Here is a 25,452-nt window from a genome sequence, read left to right as displayed (position 1 = left end):
TGTAAAGAATGAGAAACTCTACTACATGCCATCATTAGGAAAGGAACTAGTACTTCTTTCTGGAGAGTAACTTTTGGTACACAGCAACAATCCTACATCCAGGAATACCCTAAGGAAGTCAAAGATTTTGGAAAAAATTTACCTATCAACATGATGTCCTAAGATTGCTTATAAGGAAACCCTAGAAAAAGCTAAGAGCCTCCAAACTGGGATGGTTCAAGTAAAAAATAGCTCACTTGTATGAAGGAATGCTCTATGAAGCCACTAAGAAATAATGATGACAAGAGGTCTTAACCAGAGTTAATGACTGGGCTGCAAGAGTTCTAAATTCAAAATACATCTGTGCATTTTTCTTGGGAGATGGTCCATAAGTTTAATCAGATTCTCTGAGGTAGAATAGTGTTTAGTGACATGGCAAAGTATTTTGAAACCTTTTAAAGACAAAAGAGTATATAAGGTGTGTGTCCATACAGAGGTGGTTTTTATTTTCTTCAATAAGTTGTTTTAATATATTTACTTAATGAACATATATTTTTATATTCAGTACATTTTTAAAGAAATTAATAATCTGATAAATTCAAATTCTTTAATGTTTCATATTAAAGCCAGTCAAGTTTTCAATGGGGATAAGGGAGGAAATTGCAAAATTCCTCTACTTTTAATAAAACTTTTAAAACTTATTTCATGGAGATTCTAAACAAACGAACAAATAAACAAAAATCCTCACCACAATCAGAGAAAAGGAGACTATTCTTTGACTAGCTCTAAATAGCACATCAAAGTACAACTACATGAAATAGTTTCCCCCTCTAGTGGAGGGAATTGGAACATAGCTTAAATTTGTATGGAAAAGGCTACCCTCCTCCTACAAAGTAATTCATGTCCCTTAAAAGGAAATATGAAACTAGAAAAATTAGAAAGTAAAATCACTTGATATTCTATTAGTTAAATAAGACTAATGATAAGGCTTTGGAGTAATTTTTCTTCCTGTAATCTGCTCTCCCTCCTCCTCTCCATACATCAGTTAGGTTGACTTTTGTGAAACAAAGCTCCCGTTAGTCTATATATCAAATTTTACTTTCAACTTTTTTCCACTTAACACGGAAATCAATCGTTTCTCTTATAATCGGGGGATTCATAATCTTGATTTTCTTTTTTAGTGGGCCTCAAAATATTCCACTTAGAGGGTCTATTACTTTACCATTTCCTTTACGGTTATACATTTAAATTCTTCCCAACTTTTTAATATTATAAGACAAAATAACTATTTTTATGCATGAGGGCTTTTTTCCATATTTAGAATAACATTCTTGCAATAAATCCATACAAATGAGTTTGAGATCAAAGCAAATGAACATTTTTAAGGTTCTGAGGTACTTTTTTCCAAACTGCTTTTAAAGTTTTTTAAGATTTTATACTGCCGTTGGTAATGTAGCACTTGATATGCAACCTATACTATAACTATTGGATTACTTCCTCACTGAAGTGCAAACTATTTCAAGAAAGGGAGTGTATTTTATTATGCATTTATCCCCAGCACTTATGCCTAGCATAAAGCAGACAACCAATAAATACAGAAAATCCCTGCCAATACAAGACATATGTGTGAAAGACAGCTGTGTTTTTCTCTAGCTAGATAGCTGAAAACTTGCCATCTTCCTTAAATGCACATTTGTTTATAATTAGTAATTAAATTTCTTTTAGATTATATTTTAAAAATTCAGATTCTCTGAGACAAAATCCTGGCCCTACCCATCAGCTATATAACCCTTAGACAAGTTCAGTAACTTCTGGCCTCAATTTCCTCATCTATAAAAGAGAGATCAGTTCCCATATCAAAGAGCTCTTGTGAGGATTTTATGAGTAAAAACACATCAGACTTAGAAGAGTGCTTGGTACAGAGAATATGTCCAATTAATGCTGAATGAATGAACATGTGAACACAAAGAGCAAAGGGCTTAAAATGAAAATAATCTTGTCCCATTCCCACACCCAGCACCCTAGAGCCAATCCTTTTTTTTTTTTTGCTCTTTTCAGGGCCGCACCCACAGCATATGGAGGCTCCCAGCTCTGATTAGACCTCTAGCTGCTGGCCTACACCACAGCCACAGCAATGCAGACTCCGAGCCATGTCTGCGGCCTACACCACAGCTCACGGCAATGACAGATCCTTAACCCACTGAGTGAGGCCAGGAACTGAACTCGCCACCTCATGGTTCCTAGTCTGATTGTTTCCCCTATGCCTCAATGGGAACTCCTCTTTTTTTTTAGGGCCACACCCGTAACATGTTTCATATGGGGAATCAAAGGGGTCGAATCTAAGCTGTAGCTGCAGGCCTACACCACAGCTATGGCAATGCTGAATCCTAACACACTGAGCAAAGCCAGGGATCAAACCTGAGTCCTCACGGATACTAGACAGGTTCATTATCAGTGAGCCACAATGGGAACTCCTGAAAGTTTTTTTTTTTTTTTTTTTTTTTTTTTTTCTGGTCACCCCAGGCATACGGAGTTCCTGGGCAAGGGATCAGATCAAAGCTGGAGCTGCAACCTAAGGGGCAGCTATGGCAACACCAGATCCTTAACCCACTGCTTTTTTTTTTGGCTGTGCCCATGGCATGTGGAAGTTCCTGAGCCAGAGGATGAATCCTCACAACAGTGACCTGAGCCACTGATCCTTAACTGCTAGTCCACCAGGGAACTCTCTAAGTGGGTTTTTAATTGTGAAATTTAATACACATACTGAAAAGTGCACAGAACAAAACTTTCAATGTGACAAATGAAAAGAGAATACTTACATAAAAACTATTCAAGTCTGCAAATACTTGTCAGCATCTCAAAAACCTCCCATATCCTTTCCCCATCACAAACTCCTTCTCTCTTCCCAGTTAGAGAACCATCCTCATTTCTTTAGAATCATTTCCTTTAACATGCATACATACCAAACAATAGTTTCATTTTGCCAACAACTAACTTTATGTATGCAGTCTTTTGTATCTTATTCCTTCACTCAACATTGTTGTAAAGAATTCATCCACATTGCTGCCTGTAGCTCTAGTTCATTCAATTTCATTGCTTTATAGTTTTCCCACTGTTCAAACACACGTAATTTAATTGTTGACTCAAAGGACATTTGGGTTTTTTTCAGTTTGTGCTAATACAAATCATGCACATGATTCCTGTTGTACCGGTTATTCTGGTGCACCTACCCAGGGTGGGTATGAGGTTTGCTGGGTCGCAGGGTATTTATATACCTTCAGCTGATGGACAGTGCTAAATGCTTGCCGAAGTCATTGTGTCAATTTATACTCCAGTGCAAGCAGGGTGGGAGACTTCTGTAGTATTCCAGGTCTATAATACCTGACGTTATCAGACTTAATTTTTTTGTCAATCTGATTGGCATTTAGTTTTATTGGTTTTGATTCACTTTTCTCATTATTTAATAAGGTTGACATTTTTCCATGTTTACTGGCTGTTTAGACTTCTTTTTATGAAGTTTAGGTCAATTATTATTTTTAATTCCCCTCTATTTTCAAATAATACACTCACATGACTATTACATGACTAAATTTTAGGTTTTATCTGTTAACTTTCTACTTTACTAAGTAAGGGTTTAGTTCATTTACACTCTTCCCTATGTCCACACTGCTCAGTAATGTCACCGTCAGTTTTTCTACTGGTCATGACCTCTTAGACTTGTATTGGTTTACTTCAGGAGACTGAGGGTGGGATATTAGTCATTTTTAAACTAACTCCATTCTCTCCTCCATGCACAGCTGAGTTAGGAGCTTTTTCTGCAGGGGGGTCAGATTTCCCCTCAGCGGTAGGACGTCACTATACAAATTCTATGTGATGGTTTTCCTCTGTTCTACTGCTTCAGCTTAACATCCTGCCACTTGTCTTCTGTCTTTCAAAAGTATGTTGAAATCTCTTCTCTTGATTGTTGTAGGATAACATACTTAAATGCTCTGATACCATCATGTTAATGTCTTGCCTAAATAGAGAAGGGCTGAAAGGGTTTTCAGTGCATCTTGAATCAGCTATTCTGTTACCACAGTTTCTAACCTTCTTAGTCTTCCCCGATGTCTATGATCTCTTTTAGAAACACAACCCCCAGGTCTACTGGTGAAATAAATGAATATAACACATCTAAAATGACAATGAACATGGATTAGATGATCTGGGATCTTGTCTTTCTCTGCAACTTACTAAAAAACCACTTAAATCCTACAAATTGTAGTCATGTACAATTCTACATGAACTACATAGATTCCTTCTACTCTAACATTTCATAACTTTCTAAATATTAATCTTAAAATTTCTCTATATTATTAATTTCTAAATAAAAATCTTACTTTCTCTTTTGAAAATCAAATAGTAATTTCCACAATCCTATAATGATGGGGTAACTAGTTCTAAATGTCACATTTCATACTAAAAGAAAACCATATTAAATAATTTTTTAAAATTAAACATGGACTTTATAGTAAAAAGTGAAGTGCTACAACTGGTGTTTCCGTTATTTACTGCAAATTATCAGCTCCGCATTAAAGTTGAAATAAAATAAATATAATTTTTGAGATGCAAAAATTTGTTATGAAAATCAATTTCTTTTCCGTCCATACAAATGGAAGTATGGAATGATATTAGATGTCAGGTTTATTAGGCAATATAATGTAGCTTCTTGGTAGTAGTTATTTTAGGAGAGGAGAATATTAACATCAAAACTTTTTTCAACTTCACTTTTATTAAAAATGAGATCAGGAGTTCCTGCTGTGGCTCAGCAAAAATGAACAACCCAACTACTACCCATGAGGATGCAGGTTTGATCCCTGGCCCTGCTCAGTGGGCTGAGGATCTGGCGTTGCTGTGAGCTGTGGTATAGGTCACAGATGTGGCTTGGATCTGGCACTGCTGTTGTTGTGGCATAGGCTAGCAGCTGTAGCTCTGATTCAACTCCTAGCCTGGGAACCTCGACATGCTATACCTTTGCCCTAAAACAAAACTAAACAAAACTGAGGTCATATTTTCCTCTTATAAAAGGGAGTTCAATGATAATGGTCAATTTTCTCATCTGTAAAACAAGACCACTGAATCAACTGACTACATTCATTCAGATCTCAACTTCTTTGAGTTTATCTTATATTCCCTAAATCTAATACTCTAAGGTTCCAAGAAAAGGAAAATATATTACCGGTGATATGTTTTGATTTTTATTTTCAGAGATCAAATGTCCACTGTGTTACCTTGCTTTTAGCAAAGGAACCAGTCAAGGGATGGGAACCACACAATGCAGACAGGAGGAGAAAACAGAACCCTCACAAGTTGTCAGGCTTTACTCTGAAAAATAACCTTCTCTAATCTCTTTAAAGTGATAACTTTGTACCTGCAGTACTTTCTGTTTTAAACTGATTTTCTCTGGCTCTTCCTGAACGCTTTCTGAGGAATCATCGACCTCTTCCATTTCTGAGGAGGAAGGACTCTCCACCGTCACAGTCACAGGATATTCTGATTGCTTAAAGAAAGAAGACAAGATTGTATAAAAGACAACACAAACCAGATACAAAATATCCAAATATTGAAGGACACTGAACAAAAGGGATCTGAGGTATCAAGACATTATTTATAAACGTCTTTCACTTCTTCTTAGTCTAAAACAAACAATGACAAAGTAAAATTATAGTAGGTAATTCCTGCTGTGTTACTGTAGAGAATTCTGTTGTATAGGGTTAGGATAAGTATTTGGAATTGCTCGTATTATTTTATTAAATTTCCTTCACAGAAGCCAAGTGAGGAGCCAGGGTAAATATCTTTCCTCGGATCAACTTGATACTGCAAACAAGAAATTTATTGACATAAACAGTCAATTAGACATAAACAGTCTAGAAGAAAATGTAGTTTTTAGGAGGGAAATTCATCAGGAAGGGAACTGAAAGAATAAGAAGAATAACTAGAAAGTCAACATATCTAAACTGTGAATAATAAAAAAATCACATACACATATACAACTTAAAGTGACCCATCAAAAATTTCATCTTCTCATCATCCTTAAGCCAAAACTAGTGAAAGAGTAATACAATTCCCTTGTTTAGCTTCCCAGTGGAATGCTGTTCAATATGGCATTTCCAAACATTGAAAAACTGACCTGGTCGCAACCCCATAAAAAGTGTACAGATCAAAAAGACATGTGCTGGGAGTACATAACTGTGCAGAAGACAAGTCACTAAGCTATCATTCAATGACAAGCAGCAAACCCAGCAGGTAGGAAAACCCCAATGGTAGAGCGAGGTGTGCACTCCTCCTTCTGGGCCCGCAGGGGGCAGTACTGGCACCCAAGGTACTCTTCTCTCAATCCTAGCAGTTGCTTCCTTCCAGGGAGCAACTACAGTCTCCCAAGACCACTGGAAAAGAGACTCTGACACTGGCAGGATTAGCTTGCTCCAAGGCCATGAGGCAGTAAGAGAGGGAATGTGTATGACCTTGGTGAAGGAGGGAGACGTGCTGACAGAGTTTTGGGATATGTTGCTTTATACTGGCTTTAAGATCAGGAACTTGTACAAATAGCCCCCAAGCAACATTTCTTGAAAACATATGGGCCATATGTGCATTCTTAAGTATGACAGCTCCATGTGTCAGGTCAGAAACGGAAAATTCATTTCACTGGGTAACAGCTCATCTGTGGACTGGAGAAAGGGCTTCCATGTGTACAGATGCAACCACAAGGTTCCTAGTGTATACCATATCCACCCACCTACACAGTGGCAAACCTGACAAGTTTTAAATGGATTTATTTTAGAGAGAGAAATGTTTCTTGTAAGGTTCTATTCAGTTTAAAAAGTTAAGAGAATGACTTTCCACTGTTCTCAATTCAGCACCCTATATATTATAAATATGATAACTACGTACCTGCAACTGATTACATACATCACGAGCTTTGATTAATGGAAAACCCCTAAGAAGATATCACAAAAATAAAGTTACATTTTGATGTAAATACATCAGCAGTTAACCTCAACCAATAAAGCTATTTTATACAATATAAAAACATATATATAAATATGTGTATAAAAAATAAATAGGCTCAAAACAAAGACCTGGAAAGCTCTGCTATGGAGAAAATTGAACAGAATTTATCAGACTGGCTTTGTGATAACTCTGAACTGCTGAGAGACACCTTCAGTTCTTATGTTCTGGACAGCTGAGATGTCAGTTTAACTTCTTGAACTGGTAATATTAACTATTCTCTAATTTATGACTCCTTGTGATGAGGATGGACCTGAGATTAGTAAGTGTCTCAAGAAGAAGCTATAAACCCACCAAGTTGTTAAACTAAAGTGCAAAGACTGGGGCCTCAACACTGGTTTATGCAACAGCGATTCACATTACCATTTGCAACAAAGTAGTCAGTTATCCAAGAGAGATTATGAACATCAATTTAATGTGAGCAACTAAACATATTTTACACAGTACCTACTTCAAGTACTATTTAAAATCAATTCTTTTTCTTAAGCAGTCGTTAATGCCCATTTTTTAATATCACCAAATAAATCATCTGAAAATAATCCCTAGCAATCTATTTCACTTAGCAAGCCTAAAGCTATATAGTTTTATACGTAACAATTTTATAAGACTTATACTTCTACAACAAAATTACTATGAAACAGCTCTCCTCTGGGTAAGTAATCAGCCAAAGCTAGTTAGGTCCTGTTTGACTCACTAAATCTGATTCACCAAGTCAAGAGATTTAGATTAGGTCTTATCCGCACTCCTCATCCATTCTGCATTAAGCTATTTTCCATGCCTAAAATGTCTTTCTTCCCATTACTACTATCCAAATTCCTACTTCTTTGCTGTAGGGCTTTGTTCAATTCCATCTGCCTTTAATAAATCCTTTCTCACCTGCACAAATGGAGATAATTCTAGACTTCTCTTGACTCCCACAGGGTTACATCTCTTGTGACACTTGAGAAACAACTTGAAACTCCCAATTACAATTGTTTTTTTTTCTTCCTTAGAGAACTCATTAGGCAGAAGCCATGTGTGAGTTATCTTTTCTTCTCTATAGATACCACCAGAGACCTTCCACATGATAGAAACTCCACAATAAAGAATTCTGAATGACTGAAAAAGATATGGAATGAAAACACTCTACCTGTTCCTTTTTGCGCGTTCTGCGGTACGCCATGGCAGGAAACCAGACACCCCAGGCGGCAGAGGTTCAGGAGCATAACATTCTTTACCAACAGTGTTTTTCCTTCCATTACTTACAGGTTTCTTTGTAGCCAATCCTATGTTTGAGAAAGCATGAAAAGAAGGAGTCAAGATGCAGTAAAGGTCTGCAAAGCAATTATTACATGCGTACACTCCAAAAAGACCCAACCAAATGAGCACTTGATAATGATGCTAGGCCATTAAACACAGGATTGTTTTGTAAAAATGTTGTACATGGGTCAGCAATTTTTAAAAATACAAATTCTCTACAGTAACAAGTTATTTTAACTAAAACACAGATGTGCAGAACATGCAAAAATTTTTTTAAATTATATTCCAAAGAATGATACATTTTACATATTAAGCAGAAACACTCAAGATTATTGGATCTTAGAACATCTTTGGCACTTCTGAATCTCAAGGACAGAGAAAGAAATATACACCCATGACTCCTGCCAAACAGAATCTTTCGAATTAGACCAAAATTTCAATGTATGATGTATTTTGCTCTGTAAAAACAATGAGAGTTCTAAGACGACAAGTTGCTGGGTAGTAGGTGAGTCAGTGCTACTCTCCTGTAAATGTCAACCTTTACTACTCATTTGATTTCATATAGAAAATACACACAAAAAATAAATGAAACCCACTGAATAAAAGAGGGAAATGTGGAGACTTATCCTACATTTCAGTACTAAAGAGTCAAGTATCTATGTTTATGCAAAATATCTGGTAGCAAAAACTATACCTACATGTTAATATTTTATTCAGAACAAACCATATTTAAAATTTACATCTGAATATTTAATACTCTGTAGTGTTACTGAAAACATCCATCATAGGTTAAAATGGTTATATTTATCCTTCAAATCTACTATACAAGATCTACTTGAGCAGCAGCATTAGGATGGCATGTTAAATAGAGTGTATGTGGTAATACAGAACAAATATTTCACATAGTGTAGCTTATGGATAACCACCACCTGACCCTGTGTGATTTCTCTGGATAAATTTACACGCCTCTTAAAAGAGGAGCCCAGTTCATCTTGTGCTATATTTATATATATAAGTTATATATATAACTTAATATATTTATTAACTTATAACTTATATATTTATTAAGTTAATTACCCTCAAATAAAGAATGTTCGTAGTATGTGGTTCATATGTGTATACCTTTCCTTTCGTTTCCTTTGTGTAAACTAACACAAATAGATTTGTAATTAAAATTTTTTTTAATTATACTTATCTTGTTAGGAAATAAAATTCTAATAAAAATTCCCACCTTTTTTCTGCACACATAATTACAATATAAATGTGACACGATTGACACAATCATTAAAACCCCTGTACTCACCTGGATCTAACTATACAGCCAGACATTGACTTGGCTTACCTCTATGTCTCCAAATAACTGAGGCAAATTCCAAAAAAAAAAAAAAAAAAAAAAAAAGCCCAAGAAACAAAATTACTCTTAAAATAGCTCAGTGAGCTTATAAACTTGAGTCACATTTCCACTTTGTTTAATTATACTAAGAAAAAATTTTAAATTGTTTTAGTCTCATTTCATGATGTCCTACTACAAACCACCAGGTACTAAAATTATCAAATTCCTAGTATGTTTCACCAACACACATATATATTTGTATATGTGTATCTTCATCTCTAATGTCAACAAAACAGATTTAAATATATATCAAGAATGCTTTATACATGATTCAAACTTTTAATAATATGTAATTAGTGTAATATCACATATCTTAACTTCTTTGTATGTACTATTTGATTGACTATTAAAATATCACTGTCTTGAAATAACAATTGGCAGACAAATCATAAAGTTTTTTTTAAATTTTTTTAAGAAACACTCTTAGAGGAGTTCCCATCGTGATGCAGCACAAACAAATCCGACGAGGAACCAGGAGGTTGTGGGTTTGATCCCTGGCCTCAATCAGTGGGTTAAGGATCTGGTGTTGCCGTGAGCTGTGGTATAGGTTGCAGATGTGGCTCAGATCCTGTGTTGCTGTGGCTGTGGTATAGGCCAGCTGTGGTGTAGCTCTGATTCGACCCCTAGCCTAGGAACCTCCATATGCTACAGGTGCAGCCCTAAAAAAGCAAAAAAAAAAAAAAAAAAAAAGAAACACTCTTAACAACTACCATTAAATATAATATTGTCCAAGCAAATTCGTTAATGGAGAATCAAAAACATACATCTTTCAGTAGAAAAAAAAAATTGTCTTTATGAAGATATTTACAAGTCCTTTTAAAAAATTACTTATTTTAGGTTATTTCCAATCTTCAGCCAATTTAAAAACTGATCAACTCAACGAAACCTTGTGAATGCATTAAAGAGTATAACTATGAATCACTTTAAATTTAACATGAAGTGAAAATATACGAATGGCAAATCATATTTAAGCTATGTAGAATTACCTTTATAGACAAGAGGAAGAAGATGAAAATGTAAATATTGCTTGATAGGATAATGGAATCAGAGGTAGTTCCTTATATTTTTCATTATTATGCTAATACAACACCTTTATAAAACCTAAAAATCTTCAAACAATGCATTTTTTAAAAACTGTGGTAAAATACACATAATAGATATGTTATCATCTTAACCATTTTTAAGTGTACAGTTCAGTGATATTAAGGCAGACAACAATTATTTAAAATTTTAGGTAGCACCTGAATAAAAGATTTGTTGTTCACTGGTGGTCTTTTTTTTTTTTTTTGGTTTTTTTTTTTTTTTTTTTTTTTTGGCTTTTTTTTGCTATTTCTTTGGGCCGCTCCTGCGGCATATGGAGGTTCCCAGGCTAGGGGTCCAATCGGAGCTGCAGCCACCGGCCTACGCCAGAGCCACAGCAACGTGGGATCCGAGCCACGTCTGCAACCTACACCACAGCTCACGGCAACGCCGGATCATTAACCCACTGAGCAAGGGCAGGGACCGAACCCGCAACCTCATGGTTCCTAGTCGGATTCGTTAACCACTGCGCCACGACGGGAACTCCGGTGGTCTTAAATGTATTTAGTATCTAACTAAAGTTACCACAAACCTTTTTCAGGGAAATTTATTTTGCTACCTTTATGTTAGATCTTATTGTTTTACTATTTCAAAATTCATATCTACTCAGAAGAAAGAGTCAGTTTCACAGCAGATTTGGTTCAACAAATGCCATTCATTCTTATCATGGAAAAAAAAGGTATTTGTGATTATAGACAATGTGTTTCAGAAAATATAAAGTTAAGCTCTCCTGGCAGCAATACAAAAGTAGCAGTAGAATTGGGTTATACCAAATTTATATATTCAGAAGGATGTGAAACTTATGTTATTGGTTGTTAGAGGGTTTTAAAGGGTTTTTATTACATTTGGTCACAAAATTAAAGGCTTAATTTAAAAATCTTGGGTTAACTATTATTTGGAAAATTAAATACACATTATAGTAAACATTTACAAAATGTTTTTTAAAAATGTTCCATCTGGGTCAATAAACTTGTTTATAGAATTCTTTTATAAGGATTATATATATTTTAAGTTTTTTTATCATAGAGAAGTAAGGTATTACCCAATTCAGTAATAATTTGCAATGAAGAAGGGAAGAACAGGAAAACTGAAACTGGGTAGAAACTTTGTTTCTTATAGCACAAACGGTAATTCTTCATTAAAAAAATTATCACTCAGGAGTTCCCGTCGTGGCGCAGTGGTTAACGAATCCGACTAGGAACCATGAGGTTGCGGGTTCGGTCCCTGCCCTTGCTCAGTGGGTTAACGATCCGGCGTTGCCGTGAGCTGTGGTATAGGTTGCAGATGCGGCTCGGATCCCGAGTTGCTGTGGCTCTGGCGTAGGCCGGTGGCTACAGCTCCGATTGGACCCCTAGCCTGGGAACCTCCATATGCCACGGGAGCAGCCCAAGAAATAGCAACAACAACAACAACAACAACAACAAAGACAAAAAGACCAAAAAAAAAAAAAAAAAAATTATCACTCAAAAACACCACTGCTAAATCGTCATCAAATTTAAATTGCTAAACAGAATTAGTCATCAACCAGGAAATATTTTCAAAATAATGAACTTTTTATGAAATTCAAACAATAATTTTATATTAACACCTTTTAAAATTCCTTTATTAGTCTACATTTTATAAATTCTCATAATATGTATCAAAATGATTATAGTCCTCCTAATATGCACAGAGTTAATAATGGTTGTTATCACTAATACCTTAAGAGATTTTAATTTTGGCACACTGGAATACATAAGGGGTAAAAGTTCTAGTGGCATTAAAAAAAAAAAAAAAAAAAAGATTACCAATTCTAATAGTAGCTTTTCCTTTTAGGCCACTTCCCAAAATTATAGTTCTCTTTTTCTGTCTAGCGCCTTTGAATGGTTCCTTCACTGATGGAGAAGTTATCCACTGGTACTGAGAGAGAAATAATAAATATGCTATTGCAGTTACAGGTAATTTATGAGGGTTTGATCATAACTAGAAATTAAGATATTGTAAGTTAATAAAAGGTTTGCAATCTGCATTTCTGGGAACCTAAATTAAAAAATCACACAATATTTTCAAAAACAGAAAAGCCATTTGATTTGACTAAAAACTTGGTTTAAGGAATTTCAGTTGTGGCTCAGCAGGTTAAGAAATCAATATAGGGAGTTCCCGTCGTGGCGAAGTGTTTAACGAATCTGACTAGGAACCATGAGGTTGCAGGTTCGATCCCTGGCCTTGCTCAGTGGGTCGAGGATCTGGCGTTGCCGTGAGCTGTGGTGTAGGTTGCAGACAAGGCTCGCATCCCACGTTGCTGTGGGTTTGGCACAGGCCAGTGGCTACGGCTCCAATTAGACCCCTAGCCTAGGAATCTCCATATGCCGCAGGAGTGGCCCTAGAAAAGGCAAAAAGACAAAAAAAAAAAAAAAAAAAAAAAAGAAAGAAATCAATATAGTGTCCATGAGGATGTGGGTTCGATCCCCAGACCCATCCTTTCTCAGTGGGTTAACGATCCAGCATTGCTGCAAACTGTGGTGCTGGTCGCAGATGTGGCTTGGATCCAACGTTGCTGTGGTTGTGGCGCAGGCTGGCAGCTGCAGCTCCAATCCCACCCCCTAGCCTGGGAACTTTCATGTGTTGCAGGTGTGGCCATAAAAATAAACAAACAAAATCTTAGTTTAAGATGACAGAAAAGTACTTTTATAATTTTATCTTACTAGACAAAAGAAGAAAAACAGGAAATTAAAGAAAAATTCTTCTACAGAACTAAAACATGTTATACCTCTGACTTGGCGCTCCTCCCATTCTGGAGAACTTTTTTGATCACTGCTTTCATCATAGAATGATCTAAAATAAAATAAACTGAAATTAGAGTAACTGTTTCCCCATGAGTGGTTATTCCTATTTAAAAGCAAAAGCCAACTAATTATGGCTTTCCCATAAAATGAAATATGAAATCTACATTATGTAATTGTACATCTATTTCCCCCTTTGTGTATTCTAATTTTTTCCTCAAAAGCCTAAGATACCACCTTGCAGACTGCCTCCAATAGCTACTACTTTGGCTGAAGCAAAGGTCAAATTTAAACACTTTGCATCTAAAGTGGCAAAGAGTCTAAGCACTGTCCAGATACTTACCTAGAGGGCACCTAAGAAATCACACCAATGTCTTGATACTCCCTTAAAGCTGCTCCTCCCCCCTGCCCCTTTCTTCTATGTGGTGCCATCCAGCTGTAAACATAATCATCTAAAATTAGTTTTACTTGTAAATTGCTCTTGACTGCTACTCTGAATTGAGGTAAACCTAGATAATACGCCTGTTTAACTTGCTTCTTGGTTACTACTTCCTTCATACCCACACCCAAGCTATCTACAAGTCTTGTTAGCTACACCTTCAAAATACAACTTCAATTCAACCACTTGTCACTTGCTCCAAACTTCCAACCGAAGTTAAGCCATAAACATCTCTTGTTTGGACCACTGTGACAGTCTCCTAACTGGTCTCCCTGTTTCTCTTCTTTATCCACACTGACCCCTCTACCCCCAAGTCTATTCTCTATGCCAGAATCATCTTATAGAGACACTATTTGCATTATGTCTTCTTCCAGCTCAAAACCCTCCACTCATTGAGAATAACACGTGTCATTACTCTGGCCTCCAAGACATTACCAAATCAGGCCCCCCTAGTAGCTCCTTGCCCTCATAGCATACCACAATCTTCCTCATTCATTGCTCCAGCCATGTTGGCCTCCTTAATTTTCCTTAAATACTCCATCCACCTATATGCCTGCATATTCATTGCCTGGAATGTGCCTCCTCCAGATCTTCCACGGCTTGTTCCTCTCTTAAGGCCCCACTCAAATGTCACTTTTCCAGTGAAGATGCCCCCTAACAAATCTATCCAATGTAGTCCTACTCACTCCCCTCAGTCTCCTTCGCATTTCCTACTATATAACATTACATTATCTATCAGTTTACTTGTTTCTATCTGAGCTCCTCCACTAGACTATAAGCTCTATTGGGGCAAGACTTTATCTACCTGGTTCACAGTTTTAGCCTAGTGCCCAAACCCATATCTGGCACACAAGAGGCATTTTAAAAACTACTTGTTAAGGAGTTCCCATCGTGGCTCAGTGGTTAACGAATCTGACTAGGAACCATGAGGTTGTGGGTTTGATCCCTGACCTTGCTCAGTGGGTTAAGCTGTAGTGTAGGTCGCAGACTCGGCTCGACCAGTGGCTACAGCTCCGATTAGACCCCTAGTCTGAGAACCTCCATATGCCATGGGTGCAGCCCTAGAAAAAGACAATAAAAAAAAAAAATTACTTGTTAAACTGACAAATGAATAAAGTACTCTTTCCAAGGATTCAGAGGTTCCACAATTAGAAAATAATGCTTTTGGTGGAAACAGGCGTATTATCTAGGTTTACCTCAATTCAGAGTAGCAGTCAAGAGCAATTTACAAGTAAAACTAATTTTAATTAGTAAATTATCTGCTAAAAACATAAGGGAATTGCAACATTAGAAAAGTAGAGTTGACCCTTGAACAACATGGGTTTGAACCTCACCAGCCCACTTACAATCGGATATTTAAAAAAAAATACATGTACTACATACAGTCCTATACAACCCAAGGATGGCTAAATCCACAGAGGCTGAACTACTGACTGTGAAGTTATACCTGGATTTTCAACCGTCTGGGGGGCAGCACCCTAACCCCCATGTGGTTCAAGGATCAAGTGTATTAAGTTAGGAAAATTAAGCACATTAGGCTTTAAAAATTGTCAACACATGAACAGATTCTTTTTGTTTGTTATTTGTTAATCAATAGAAAAAAAAGAGAGACCACATACCAACAAGAGGATTTTTTCTTATATCCAGAACAACCAGAGTTCTATTTGTTTCAAGGGCCTTTAACAAAGCCTTTGCTCCTTCATTGGTGAGGCCACACTGCTGCAGGTCAAGGGCTTTAGATGAGAGATAAAACGTTACTTGCTAACTCTATACAGATCTATACAGATAGACAATGCTCACTTATTCAAATGTGGAAGAGTCTTGCACAAGACCAAATACGGCAGGCTTTTTAATTTTCGGATATTGAAAAAAAGAGAAAAGCACATGCATAACATAATGCAAAACCCAATTGAAAAACTATTCTTGAATTCATGATTACCCTCCCTTTAGTACTAATAAATCACCCACATATTTTAGTTACAGAACTGAAGAATAACTTCATATATCCTATGAGTGAAAAACATCACAAAATCAATCTCACTACATAATTAGCAAGGGTGGGAGTAGCAGTGTACACCTCGCAGGCAAAAATGATAGACCTCAGAAATTGCACTGTATTCTTTTGATCATGATCTAGAGCTCCAAACTACTCTTGAAACTAGTTAAAAGAGGAAAACAAAATAGAAGAAACACAATAGCTTTTAGTTTTAGAACAAAAAAGACGAAGAAGTCAAGAGGATACCAATCCAAAGAATGTGTGAAGAGAGAATATATGCTAAAAACCTATCATGACAGAATGATGGTCAAGGACTCTTTCCAGAAAAGGTTAGACAGGGAGTCCTCTGGTGGTTTACTCCTGCAGCCAATCTCTGGTCTGGGAACTGAGATCCCATATTAAGCCACTGTCGCAGCCAAAAAATCAAAAAATAATAAAAAATTAAAACAAAGGCTTATAAAGTTTTGAAAGGAAAAAGAAAGATCAGGCCAAAAAACAGAACAAATGATCATGAATTCTACTAGTTTGGGGGCTGAACAAGCTACTTGTTTAAACTAAAGGGATCATCACAAAAACACAGGTATAAAAATTATTACATAAAAGGAAATGACTGCAAGTCTTTTTTAAAAAGTGTTGTATATACTATTACATTAAAATAACCAGAGTCTTTCAAAACCCCATGACATACAGGATAGCAAGTCAGATGTAGATTTCTGACAGAACATTTTACAAAACTTAAAACTTTCACTACAGAAGAATGGACATAGGATATAATTAACCAAACAACCAAATTAAAGAAAACGAGCCAGTAAATCTTAATAATTAATCAAATGAATACAAAATATAATAAAATGTGCTTATTCTATCAGATTACGCCAAGACTACGTAACAAAAGCCTTAAAAATGCATATACCCTTTTGCTTTTTTAGGGCCACACCCAAGCCACATGGAAATTCCCAGGCTAGGGGTCAAATCGGAACTACAGATGCTGGCCTACACCACAGCCACAGTAATGCAGGATCTGAGCCAAATCTGTGGCCTATACCACAGGTCATGGGCAACACCAGATCCCCGACCCACTGAGCAAGACCAGGAATTGAACCCTCATCCTCAGATTCGTTTCCAGTGTGCCACAATGGGAACTCCCACATACATCCTTTTGATCCACAACTCTCTAAAAATTCAGCCAAAAGAAATGATCAGAGATGTAGACAAGGATGTGTATCAGAGCACTGTTTATAACTGGACTTAGCTTATTTAGAATGGCTAAGCTAAGCGTACTATGGCATATTCATACAATGGAACACTGAACAGTCACTAAAAATGATGTAGTAGATATAAATTTATTGACTTGTTAAGATGCTCATACTGTATTAATTGAAAAAGTTATAAAATTTGGAGTAATCTTGCTTGCATAAAAAAGGTGGAGGTACTCATTTTTGCAGTTTTCCAGTATTTGAAAGTGCCATAAACCAGTGTCTGTGAGGGCTCAGGCCTCACATACGCTGTTGGGATAGACTATAAACTGGCATGGCATTTCTGGACGGCAATTTGGCAACATGTATCAAATGTCTTAAAAGTCTATCACACTTATGGGAGCTCCTTTGTGGCTCAGCAGGTTAAGGATCTGGCATTGTCACTGCAACAGCCTGGGTGGCAGTCCAGCCAAAAAAGAAAAAGTATATCACACTAGTAATTCCACTTACAGTAACTTATTCTATAGAATTAATCCCTACGGACAGAGATGTATATATAATGTATTCACATTGTTTTCTGACAGGGAAAAGCAAGCTGCAAAGATCTGATTAAACTACAGGACATTGATACAATGGAATACTATATAACATCATTAAAGGAAAAAAGCAGAGATATGAAATATTAAGTACACTACAATTCTTTTTTCATAATCCCTAAGTGTACAAATATAGTTACAGGAAAAAAAAGGCTGAAAATATATACACCGAAGTGAACAGTGATTATGTCTGGGTATTAAGATTATAGGTAACTGTTTTCTTGTTACTCTCTGTTTTCTATAAAGAATATATGCAATTAGTAGATAAAAGCAAAATGAAGGCCACTGGAAAAATGAGGCTTTGAAAAAAATCCTATGATAACAGCATCATGCCAAAACTTAAGCATATTTATTATATTCAATATTTTCAATTTTAGAATTTACCTCTAAGCCATAAATCCTCACTAAGAGATTCTGCAAAAGCACTTGCACCAAGGTCACCAATGAGCGTGTTGCAGTTCAGGGTGATTCGCCTCAAACCAGCCATACAGTCAAGATCAGGTCTCCTGTAACGAAGACTCTCAGCCCATGTTTCTTCATGCCTTCTGATGGTCTGATACTTCAAAGATTTAATAGGATGAAATTAAGATGCTTGAAGAGGGAAAAAGAGTATGCCTACTGACTATTGCTTCTTATGTCAGACAGAGACTAATATACACATTCCAAGTATATATGCCAGGAGAGTCAACCTGAGAAATTAAAACAGTCAATTCTGGCTTAGGAGCCTAGTGACCCAAATTCCAGTCTGCCAATGATCAGACTCTAGCCACTGGAGGACCTGTTTTTGATTAGTTACGTAAACTTTGACAACTCAATTAGTCCATGAATTTTATTTTCTTAATCTGCCAAATCAGGGAATTAGCTCTAAATTTTATTACTGAGGCTCTAAATTTTATTATTCTGTCCTCCAACGGTCTCCAAACACTTGGCTGGGTATCCCACAAGTAAACATTTTAACATGTATCTTATTTATTAATAAGTTATATAAATGAAATTCTATACATATGCTTTATGTACACTGTAAACTACACAAATATTTTTTATTTTAGAAAAAGTTTTTTACGCCACACCCATGGTATATGAAGTTCCTGGGGCCAGGGATAAAATCCAAGCAGCAGCTGCAACCTATACCACAGCTGTGGCAACTCTGGATCCTTTAACTCACTGTGCCAGACCAGTGATCAAACCTGTGCCTCTACAGTGACCCGAGCCGCTGCAGTTGGACTCTTAACCCACTGTACCACAGAGGGAACTCCTACACAGATATTTTTCAAATGATAAAGAGTTTCTAATATTTTTTCCTCCTAACTCCTAAGGCATTATATTAAAAAACTATTATTTACAAAATGGATCTCACAGGGTGCTTAGGGTATACACATTAACTCTGGAAGCCTGGACTCTTAGAAAACCAATGGGTTGACATTTGCCCAAAAGTTTTGTCTAAAGACATATTCATTTCTTTAGAGTCATAAAATAAATTTTGATAACAGGGAATATGGAGTTTAAAAGAAAAAAATCTTATTACATTCCTGAACAAATAAAAGACTCAAAGTTCCTTTGATACTCTAAAAGGAAAACCTTTAGTGTCCTTTTCCATTAATAACAACTTACAAAAGTACAAGAAAAAATAACAGCAAATACACAGTGCCTATCATGTGCCAGGCACTATTTATACAAATTAGTTGATTTAAGCCTCATAATGAGGTACAGAGGTTAAGTGATTTATCCATGGTACCAGCAAGAAATGGGAGATGAAATTTGAAGGCCATGTGGCTTCTGCACCCAAGCTCTTAACCATTTTGTGTCCCAAGGGTCAAGAGATTTGCCCTGTACAGGCCCAAAGAATTTGTGGGCCATACAGTTTCTGTTGTGACTACCCAATTCCATTGGTATAGGGTAAAAGTGGCCATAGTTACCATGTAAACAATGGGTGTGGCTATGCTCCAAAAACCTTGCTTTACAAAAACAGGCAATGGGCTGAATTTGGCCCACCAGCCAGTTTTCCTATTCTGATTTGTACCATCAAACTATTGAAAAGTCTTCATATCAAGTTATTAAATATTTTTATACCTAAATACAGTAATTATAACCACCATAAACTTATTTAGGCATTATTTTTAAAAATATATTTACAAAATGCTAATGCAGTGATTTTTATTAGTTTATAAAGTATAACAGCTAATAAATATTTGATTCATTTAATTCTTGAAGACTGTTATGGCATAGTTTCTTCACAGTATCACCATAAACCTTTTCAATAACTAACAACACATAAAAGTATTTCTATTATGTATTACATATTAAATCTCTTATTCCTAAGATTAGGTGGACTACCTTTATTAAATGGTAGAATCCCAAACTGAAAACTGGTCATATTCGTTAAAGAAAACTAAAGATGCACTCACATGTATCAAAAGACAAAAATTACTGCCATTTGTACCAAAATATATGTTTCCATGAAAGTTTAAACATAAAATCACCTTTAAGATCTTGGCCATGTGATCTGCTCCCTGCCATGTCAGATTACACCCCGTGAAGTTTACTGTCTTAAGAGTGATAGAGTTCTTTATACCTTGACAAATAACTAAAAGGAAAAAAAAAAAAAAAACCACACACACAATAAGATGAAGAGCCTATACACTCATCAATTTTGACTTACTTGCTTTTCTTGAGTCAACTGGAGGTTTAAAGCTACATTCTTTTTTTTTCTATTTTGGCCGCCCCGTGGCATATGGAGTTCCGGGCCAGGGACCAGATCTGAGCAGCAGTTGCGACCTAAGCTGCAGCTGTGGCAACGCCAGATCCTTAACCCACTGTGCTGAGCTGGGGATCAAACCTATGTCCCAGCACTCCCAAGACGCCACTGATCCTGTTGAACCAGAGCGGAATCTCCTATAGCTACATTCTTAAAATCATCTACAATATACCCCAAGAGTAGATGGATTGGTGCATTCTAAAATGCGTCAGTAACAAAGTGTTATTCCAGTTTACAGCAATAGTTTAATTCTATTTAGATACTAAAACTGAATACACTGAATACTGGAAACTTTACTCCCAACCACTCGGTAAAGTACTATATGCCTTTTAAGACATAGGGGGAAAAAAGGAAAAAAAAATCTAAAAAGCAAAAGATTCTTCCTTTTTTCATTGCCAACAATAGACCCCAATCTTGATTATCAATCAACAATTTAAATGTCAACTATAAACCCATAATGTTATTAGATGCTATTCAATATACTAGAGCAATAAGAGAGAGAGGACTTCAAACTCTGTCCCCTTAACAGAAATGCAGGCTTCCTTACCCCTCCAGACCACTGCTGGACACAGGGAACACCAATGATGCCCCAGGAGCCAATCAACCGTCACCTTCTTTATGATTACTTCCACCATACACCCCCACCAACACCGCTGAGTTTACTGGCCTTTTATATGCTCTTATAGTACTTTGCATATTATTTCCTGTTTTAACACATAACACGGGGCATTATGATTGCAGATCCATGTTTTAACAATTAAAGATAATGATGATTTTTTTGCTCTTTACATCTTGCTATTTCTCTTCCCATAATATTTCTTGAGGAGAAACCATAAAAATATAAACAAATACACAAAAAGAGAAAATACAAAATGTGTAGTTTATGGCTTAACATAAACTTAAGTAAAATTAGTTCTGAGAGTATCCAGCATGACACACTTCTACAGTACAAATGAGATTAAACCAAGGTTTGAGCAGGTAGAGGAGACAATCTAGGTAGAGACAGCATCAAGAAAAGGTATGGACAGAAAATACCATGGTGTACAGGGAATCACAAGACCAGTCTGATGGGAAGAGACTTAAACAAGATTGAAACTCACTTTCTAGACCTCCATCTCCAACTGGACAATTTGCAAGTGACAGGTGCACCAAACTAGCCGATTTATTCAATCCCTTTATGGGAAGAAAAAGTTTAAAATTTTATTGGTTTAATAACCCCAAAAGCAACTATCAAATGTTGGCAGAACACAGTGAAGAAGGCTTACCTTTGTTAACATGGTTAAATCTCTCTCTCTCAGAACAAGCCCATTTAGCTCCAGGTTCTTTAGTGCACTTGATGCACTTAAACAGCATTTAAGAGCTTTACACAACTGAAAGGTCACATCTTTATTTCTTATTGCAGGAACACGACTTCTACAAAATTTATTTCTGTCAGAACCTAAAGCCAAATTATTGTAAAATCAGTGATTTCAATTATACATTTTATCATCATTAAAAAGCATCTGCTCTGTGCTAAGGATCAGAAATGATGACTCCTGCCCTTAAAAAGCCCACTTTAAGAATGGACAGAGGTAAACGCAAAACTTCAACCACATTAAATAAATAAACATAACATATATGCACAGAGGTTCTATGGGAGCAAAAAGTTATTATCTAAGTGATGGCTTCAAGATAACCCTGAAGTTGACTCCAAAAAGATGATGAGACTAAGCAGAGTAAGAGTGAGAGGTGCATTAGCTGCAGAGGGAGCAAAGATACCCAAGGCTGACACCTGCTGGGCACTGTAAATCCTGCAGGTAAGGATGACCCATGGCCAGGAGCACAAGTGGGAGAAGAGACCTAAATTAAAACAGAGATTTTGGCAAAAGCAAGCCTGGGAGACAGTATACCTTTTATCTTATAGGTGAGCCAGGACTACTACTGGCTCAGTAAGAGTGCCTCCACTGGTTAGAAAAAGATGCTCTGCTGCTGAAGGACCAATTAGATAAAGGAATGATTAGAAAAAAAATGTACCTACTTTAGGTAGACTAAAAAAAAGCACCCCTTCCTCAGGGCCAAAAAGTCCCATGAGATCTGGTGGAGCACATTTCAGATTTCACATCCCGGCACAGAACATAAGCTGTGCAACTAACATGAACTAATCTTGTGCAGGCAAGTCATTTTAAGCATTATTTTAGGCATATCTTTTTATTTTAGAAGATTACTCAAGCTGAGTAGGAAGAAGAACTTAAGAGGAACTGAGCCAGGGACAGCAAAACCAGCTAGGAGCTTCTGCAATAGTAATATGTAACAAGGACGAAGAAACAAAGCTAAGAGGCTGAAGTCTATAAGTTAGACCCACTGGCTGCAAGAGATGAAGAAGGTCCAGTGAAGGAACTGTGAAGATAATGGGCTCTGCAATAAATTTCTCTTATATTCAGTGTAAAATATTAGGCAAAATTAAGTACACTATAGCAGCCTTGACTTTAAGGTCCCTTCCAGCTGTAATTTCTTCTGATTTCTAAGCTATTACTCTGGTTAAGTAAAGGACCATCAGAGGTACAGAACAGTTCCTACACCTGAATGAGATGCAGAGAATAACCTGACTTCTCTTCACTAGAGATGAGCTGAACTGTCCTTGCAAAGAAACAACAGATGGTGTGAACCCCAGATCCTAGAAAAGGGCCAGGCACATGATAAGTATTCAGGTTTTAAAAAATAAATCAACAAGGGAATTCCATTGTGGTGCAGTAGGTAAGGTATCTGGTTTTGTCACTGCAGGGGACCAGGTCACTGCTTCGGCACTGGTTCAATCCCTCGCACAGACTTGATCCCTAGCCCAGAAACTTCCACATGCCGCAGGCATGGTAAATTGATTGACTGATAGATAGACAGATAGATAGATAGATAGGGTAAACAAATAATCATTTCCTCTCCTAGATCTTCACATCCTTCCTCTTCTGGCTACTTTCAGCTTATAAATACAATCAAGTGTGTCCACTTAAAAAATATCTTTCAGACCTATGTTTGTTTTGGATCTTCTCTGTGTGTAACCTAAATCTCTCCCATGCCTTCATATACCTGTCTTCCCCAAGGCCCAAATCCGCACCTTGGGCCCAGACCTGTCTATCAGGCCCCTCTAAAGCATAGAAGATGAAGTAAGATCCTCTTCCCAACTCCAATCCCTCCCTACAGTGTTCTGCATCTTACACGATGCTGCTGCTGTTTACTGTCCTCCAAGCTTGCTGCCCTCTTTCTAACTGGTCATCAGGCCCCATTGCTTCTGTCTCTTTGATCTATGAAATCCAGTCCAAACTTATTATACCTCAATCTAGACTCTTAGATTACAATTCACTCAGCACCCAATCAACTGCCTTCCACATGAGGGTCAGAGTGAGCTTCTGAACCAACAAGTCCATCTCATTGTTCTTTAGTGTTTTCCATAGCTTTCAGGATAAATATCCAACCTTTTGACAGGACAAACAAGACCCTTTTCTGTTCGGTCCCAAGAGGTTTCCAGTATCAACTCTCACTTCTTTCTCAACCCCTGAGTTCCAATCCTGTAACTTTGTTTTGTCATATTTTCTTATATTTCTTAAACTCTGACAAACTGCTGCCTCCTGCCATCCCAGGAGCATCAACACATCCTTAGAATGGAGGACACTTCAAGAGGCCTATCCTGAACTTCCCCTTCTCTGTAGCACAAAAGCCCACTTCTTCCAGAGAAGTACTGTGCTTGTGTTTACTTGCTGCCCAGGAGAAGAGCAGACCCCCTAGGGCAGAAGCCTTGCCTCCAGAAGTGCTTAGTTCGGAATGAACTCATTCAAGTGCCACAATACTTTACATACATGACCTGCTTAATTCTAAGAACCCATGGAAAGAGTGGTTCTTAAAGCCATTTTACAAGTGTGGGGATTGTACTTCAAAAGCAACCTGCCCAGGCCACATAGAGTGTAAGCCCTGTAATTCAAACCCTAGGCTGCCCTCACACCTGTGTTCCCACTATATGATACGATTAAAATAATTTTTTTTTTCTGAGTCCCATCTTAATCAAAAGGATACGATGCCAGGATATATCAATTTCCTAACTGATTTGTTCTGTACCAGGCAAAGTCATGTAATAGGCCAGGTAGAATCTGGCCAATGCTTAACGATGCCCATACCAGGCCAAGTCATCAATAAATCAGGTAACATGCAGAACAATTAACGGAGCTCTAAATTGTGCTAAGTGTTCTACAAGCATTTATAGAGTGGGTCCTGTTAACCCCATGTTATAGATGAGAACACTGAGATCTAGAAGTCATATGGCACTCGGCCAGGGTCATCCAGGTGGTTGGAGACTTAGGCCCCACGCCTCGACTACTGTAAACACACCTGGGCACTGGGCACCGCGCGGACAACAACCAGGGCCCCTGGAAGCGGGAACTACAAACCTGTCTCGCCAAGCCATGGCTGGAAGAAGCTCTTGATACAGACCAGAGGCAGATCTTTATTATTCTTGAGGGTGCTCAGAAGCGGCGCCCAATCCGCCAAGCGGAGGCGGTCTGCGTTGAAGTCCAGTACGCCCTCCCGCAGAGAGGCGCGCACGGCGGGAACCGGCACCGAGTCCTGCAAAGCGCATAGGTACTCGTAGTGCGAGAAAAAGTCGGCGGCGCTGTCGCGACGAAGCTTCACCGAGTCGATCATGGCCCGAGCGCGGCCTGAAAGGTCGCCAGCGGCGGACACGCCGCCTGCCGTGGACCGGGGTCGCCACCCGGCCCTTGGGTGCCACCGCCCGGCGGCTGCTGCCCCTCAGCATGCGCAGCAGCAGCCAGAAGACGCAGGGCCCCGGGACCCAGCTAGGCCGACCCTTCTCTGCTGCGCTCCCGCGCCTCTTCCCGCCCGGCAACACTGGCCGTTAGCACCCTCCCCTAAGCACTCAGCCGAGGCGCGGTTCAAGCCAGCGGGCGGGTGCCCGCGAGGGCGGTCCTCGAAGACGTCAGCGCGCTCGCCGT

At 37.7% G+C, this 25,452-nt stretch overlaps 1 protein-coding gene across 5 annotated transcripts in view; it reads right to left on the bottom strand.

Annotated features, from left to right (window-relative positions):
- Positions 1-25,428, bottom strand: part of CEP78 (centrosomal protein 78) — a 31,909-nt gene extending 6,481 nt beyond the window's left edge. For 2 of the 5 annotated variants that reach the window (XM_013993628.2, XM_013993629.2), the window contains exons 1-12: positions 24,892-25,420; positions 21,745-21,917; positions 21,580-21,652; positions 20,205-20,308; positions 18,109-18,283; positions 15,556-15,669; positions 13,485-13,549; positions 12,523-12,634; positions 9,605-9,622; positions 8,153-8,288; positions 6,907-6,952; positions 5,387-5,515 (exon numbers count right to left, since the gene is read on the bottom strand). In XM_013993628.2, the coding sequence (XP_013849082.2) occupies positions 5,387-5,515; positions 6,907-6,952; positions 8,153-8,288; positions 9,605-9,622; positions 12,523-12,634; positions 13,485-13,549; positions 15,556-15,669; positions 18,109-18,283; positions 20,205-20,308; positions 21,580-21,652; positions 21,745-21,917; positions 24,892-25,144 (1,398 nt within the window). In that variant the 5' untranslated portion in view covers positions 25,145-25,420. Of the gene's footprint in view, positions 1-5,386; positions 5,516-6,906; positions 6,953-8,152; positions 8,289-9,604; positions 9,623-12,522; positions 12,635-13,484; positions 13,550-15,555; positions 15,670-18,108; positions 18,284-20,204; positions 20,309-21,579; positions 21,653-21,744; positions 21,918-24,891 lie in introns of all 5 variants that reach the window. The other 3 variants (XM_005660172.3, XM_005660171.3, XM_021065145.1) reach the window with 3 other exon arrangements.

Source organism: Sus scrofa, chromosome 1 (genome assembly GCF_000003025.6).
Source record: "Sus scrofa isolate TJ Tabasco breed Duroc chromosome 1, Sscrofa11.1, whole genome shotgun sequence".
Taxonomy (NCBI): Eukaryota; Metazoa; Chordata; class Mammalia; order Artiodactyla; family Suidae; genus Sus; species Sus scrofa.
This window is presented reverse-complemented; position numbering and strand designations above follow the sequence as displayed.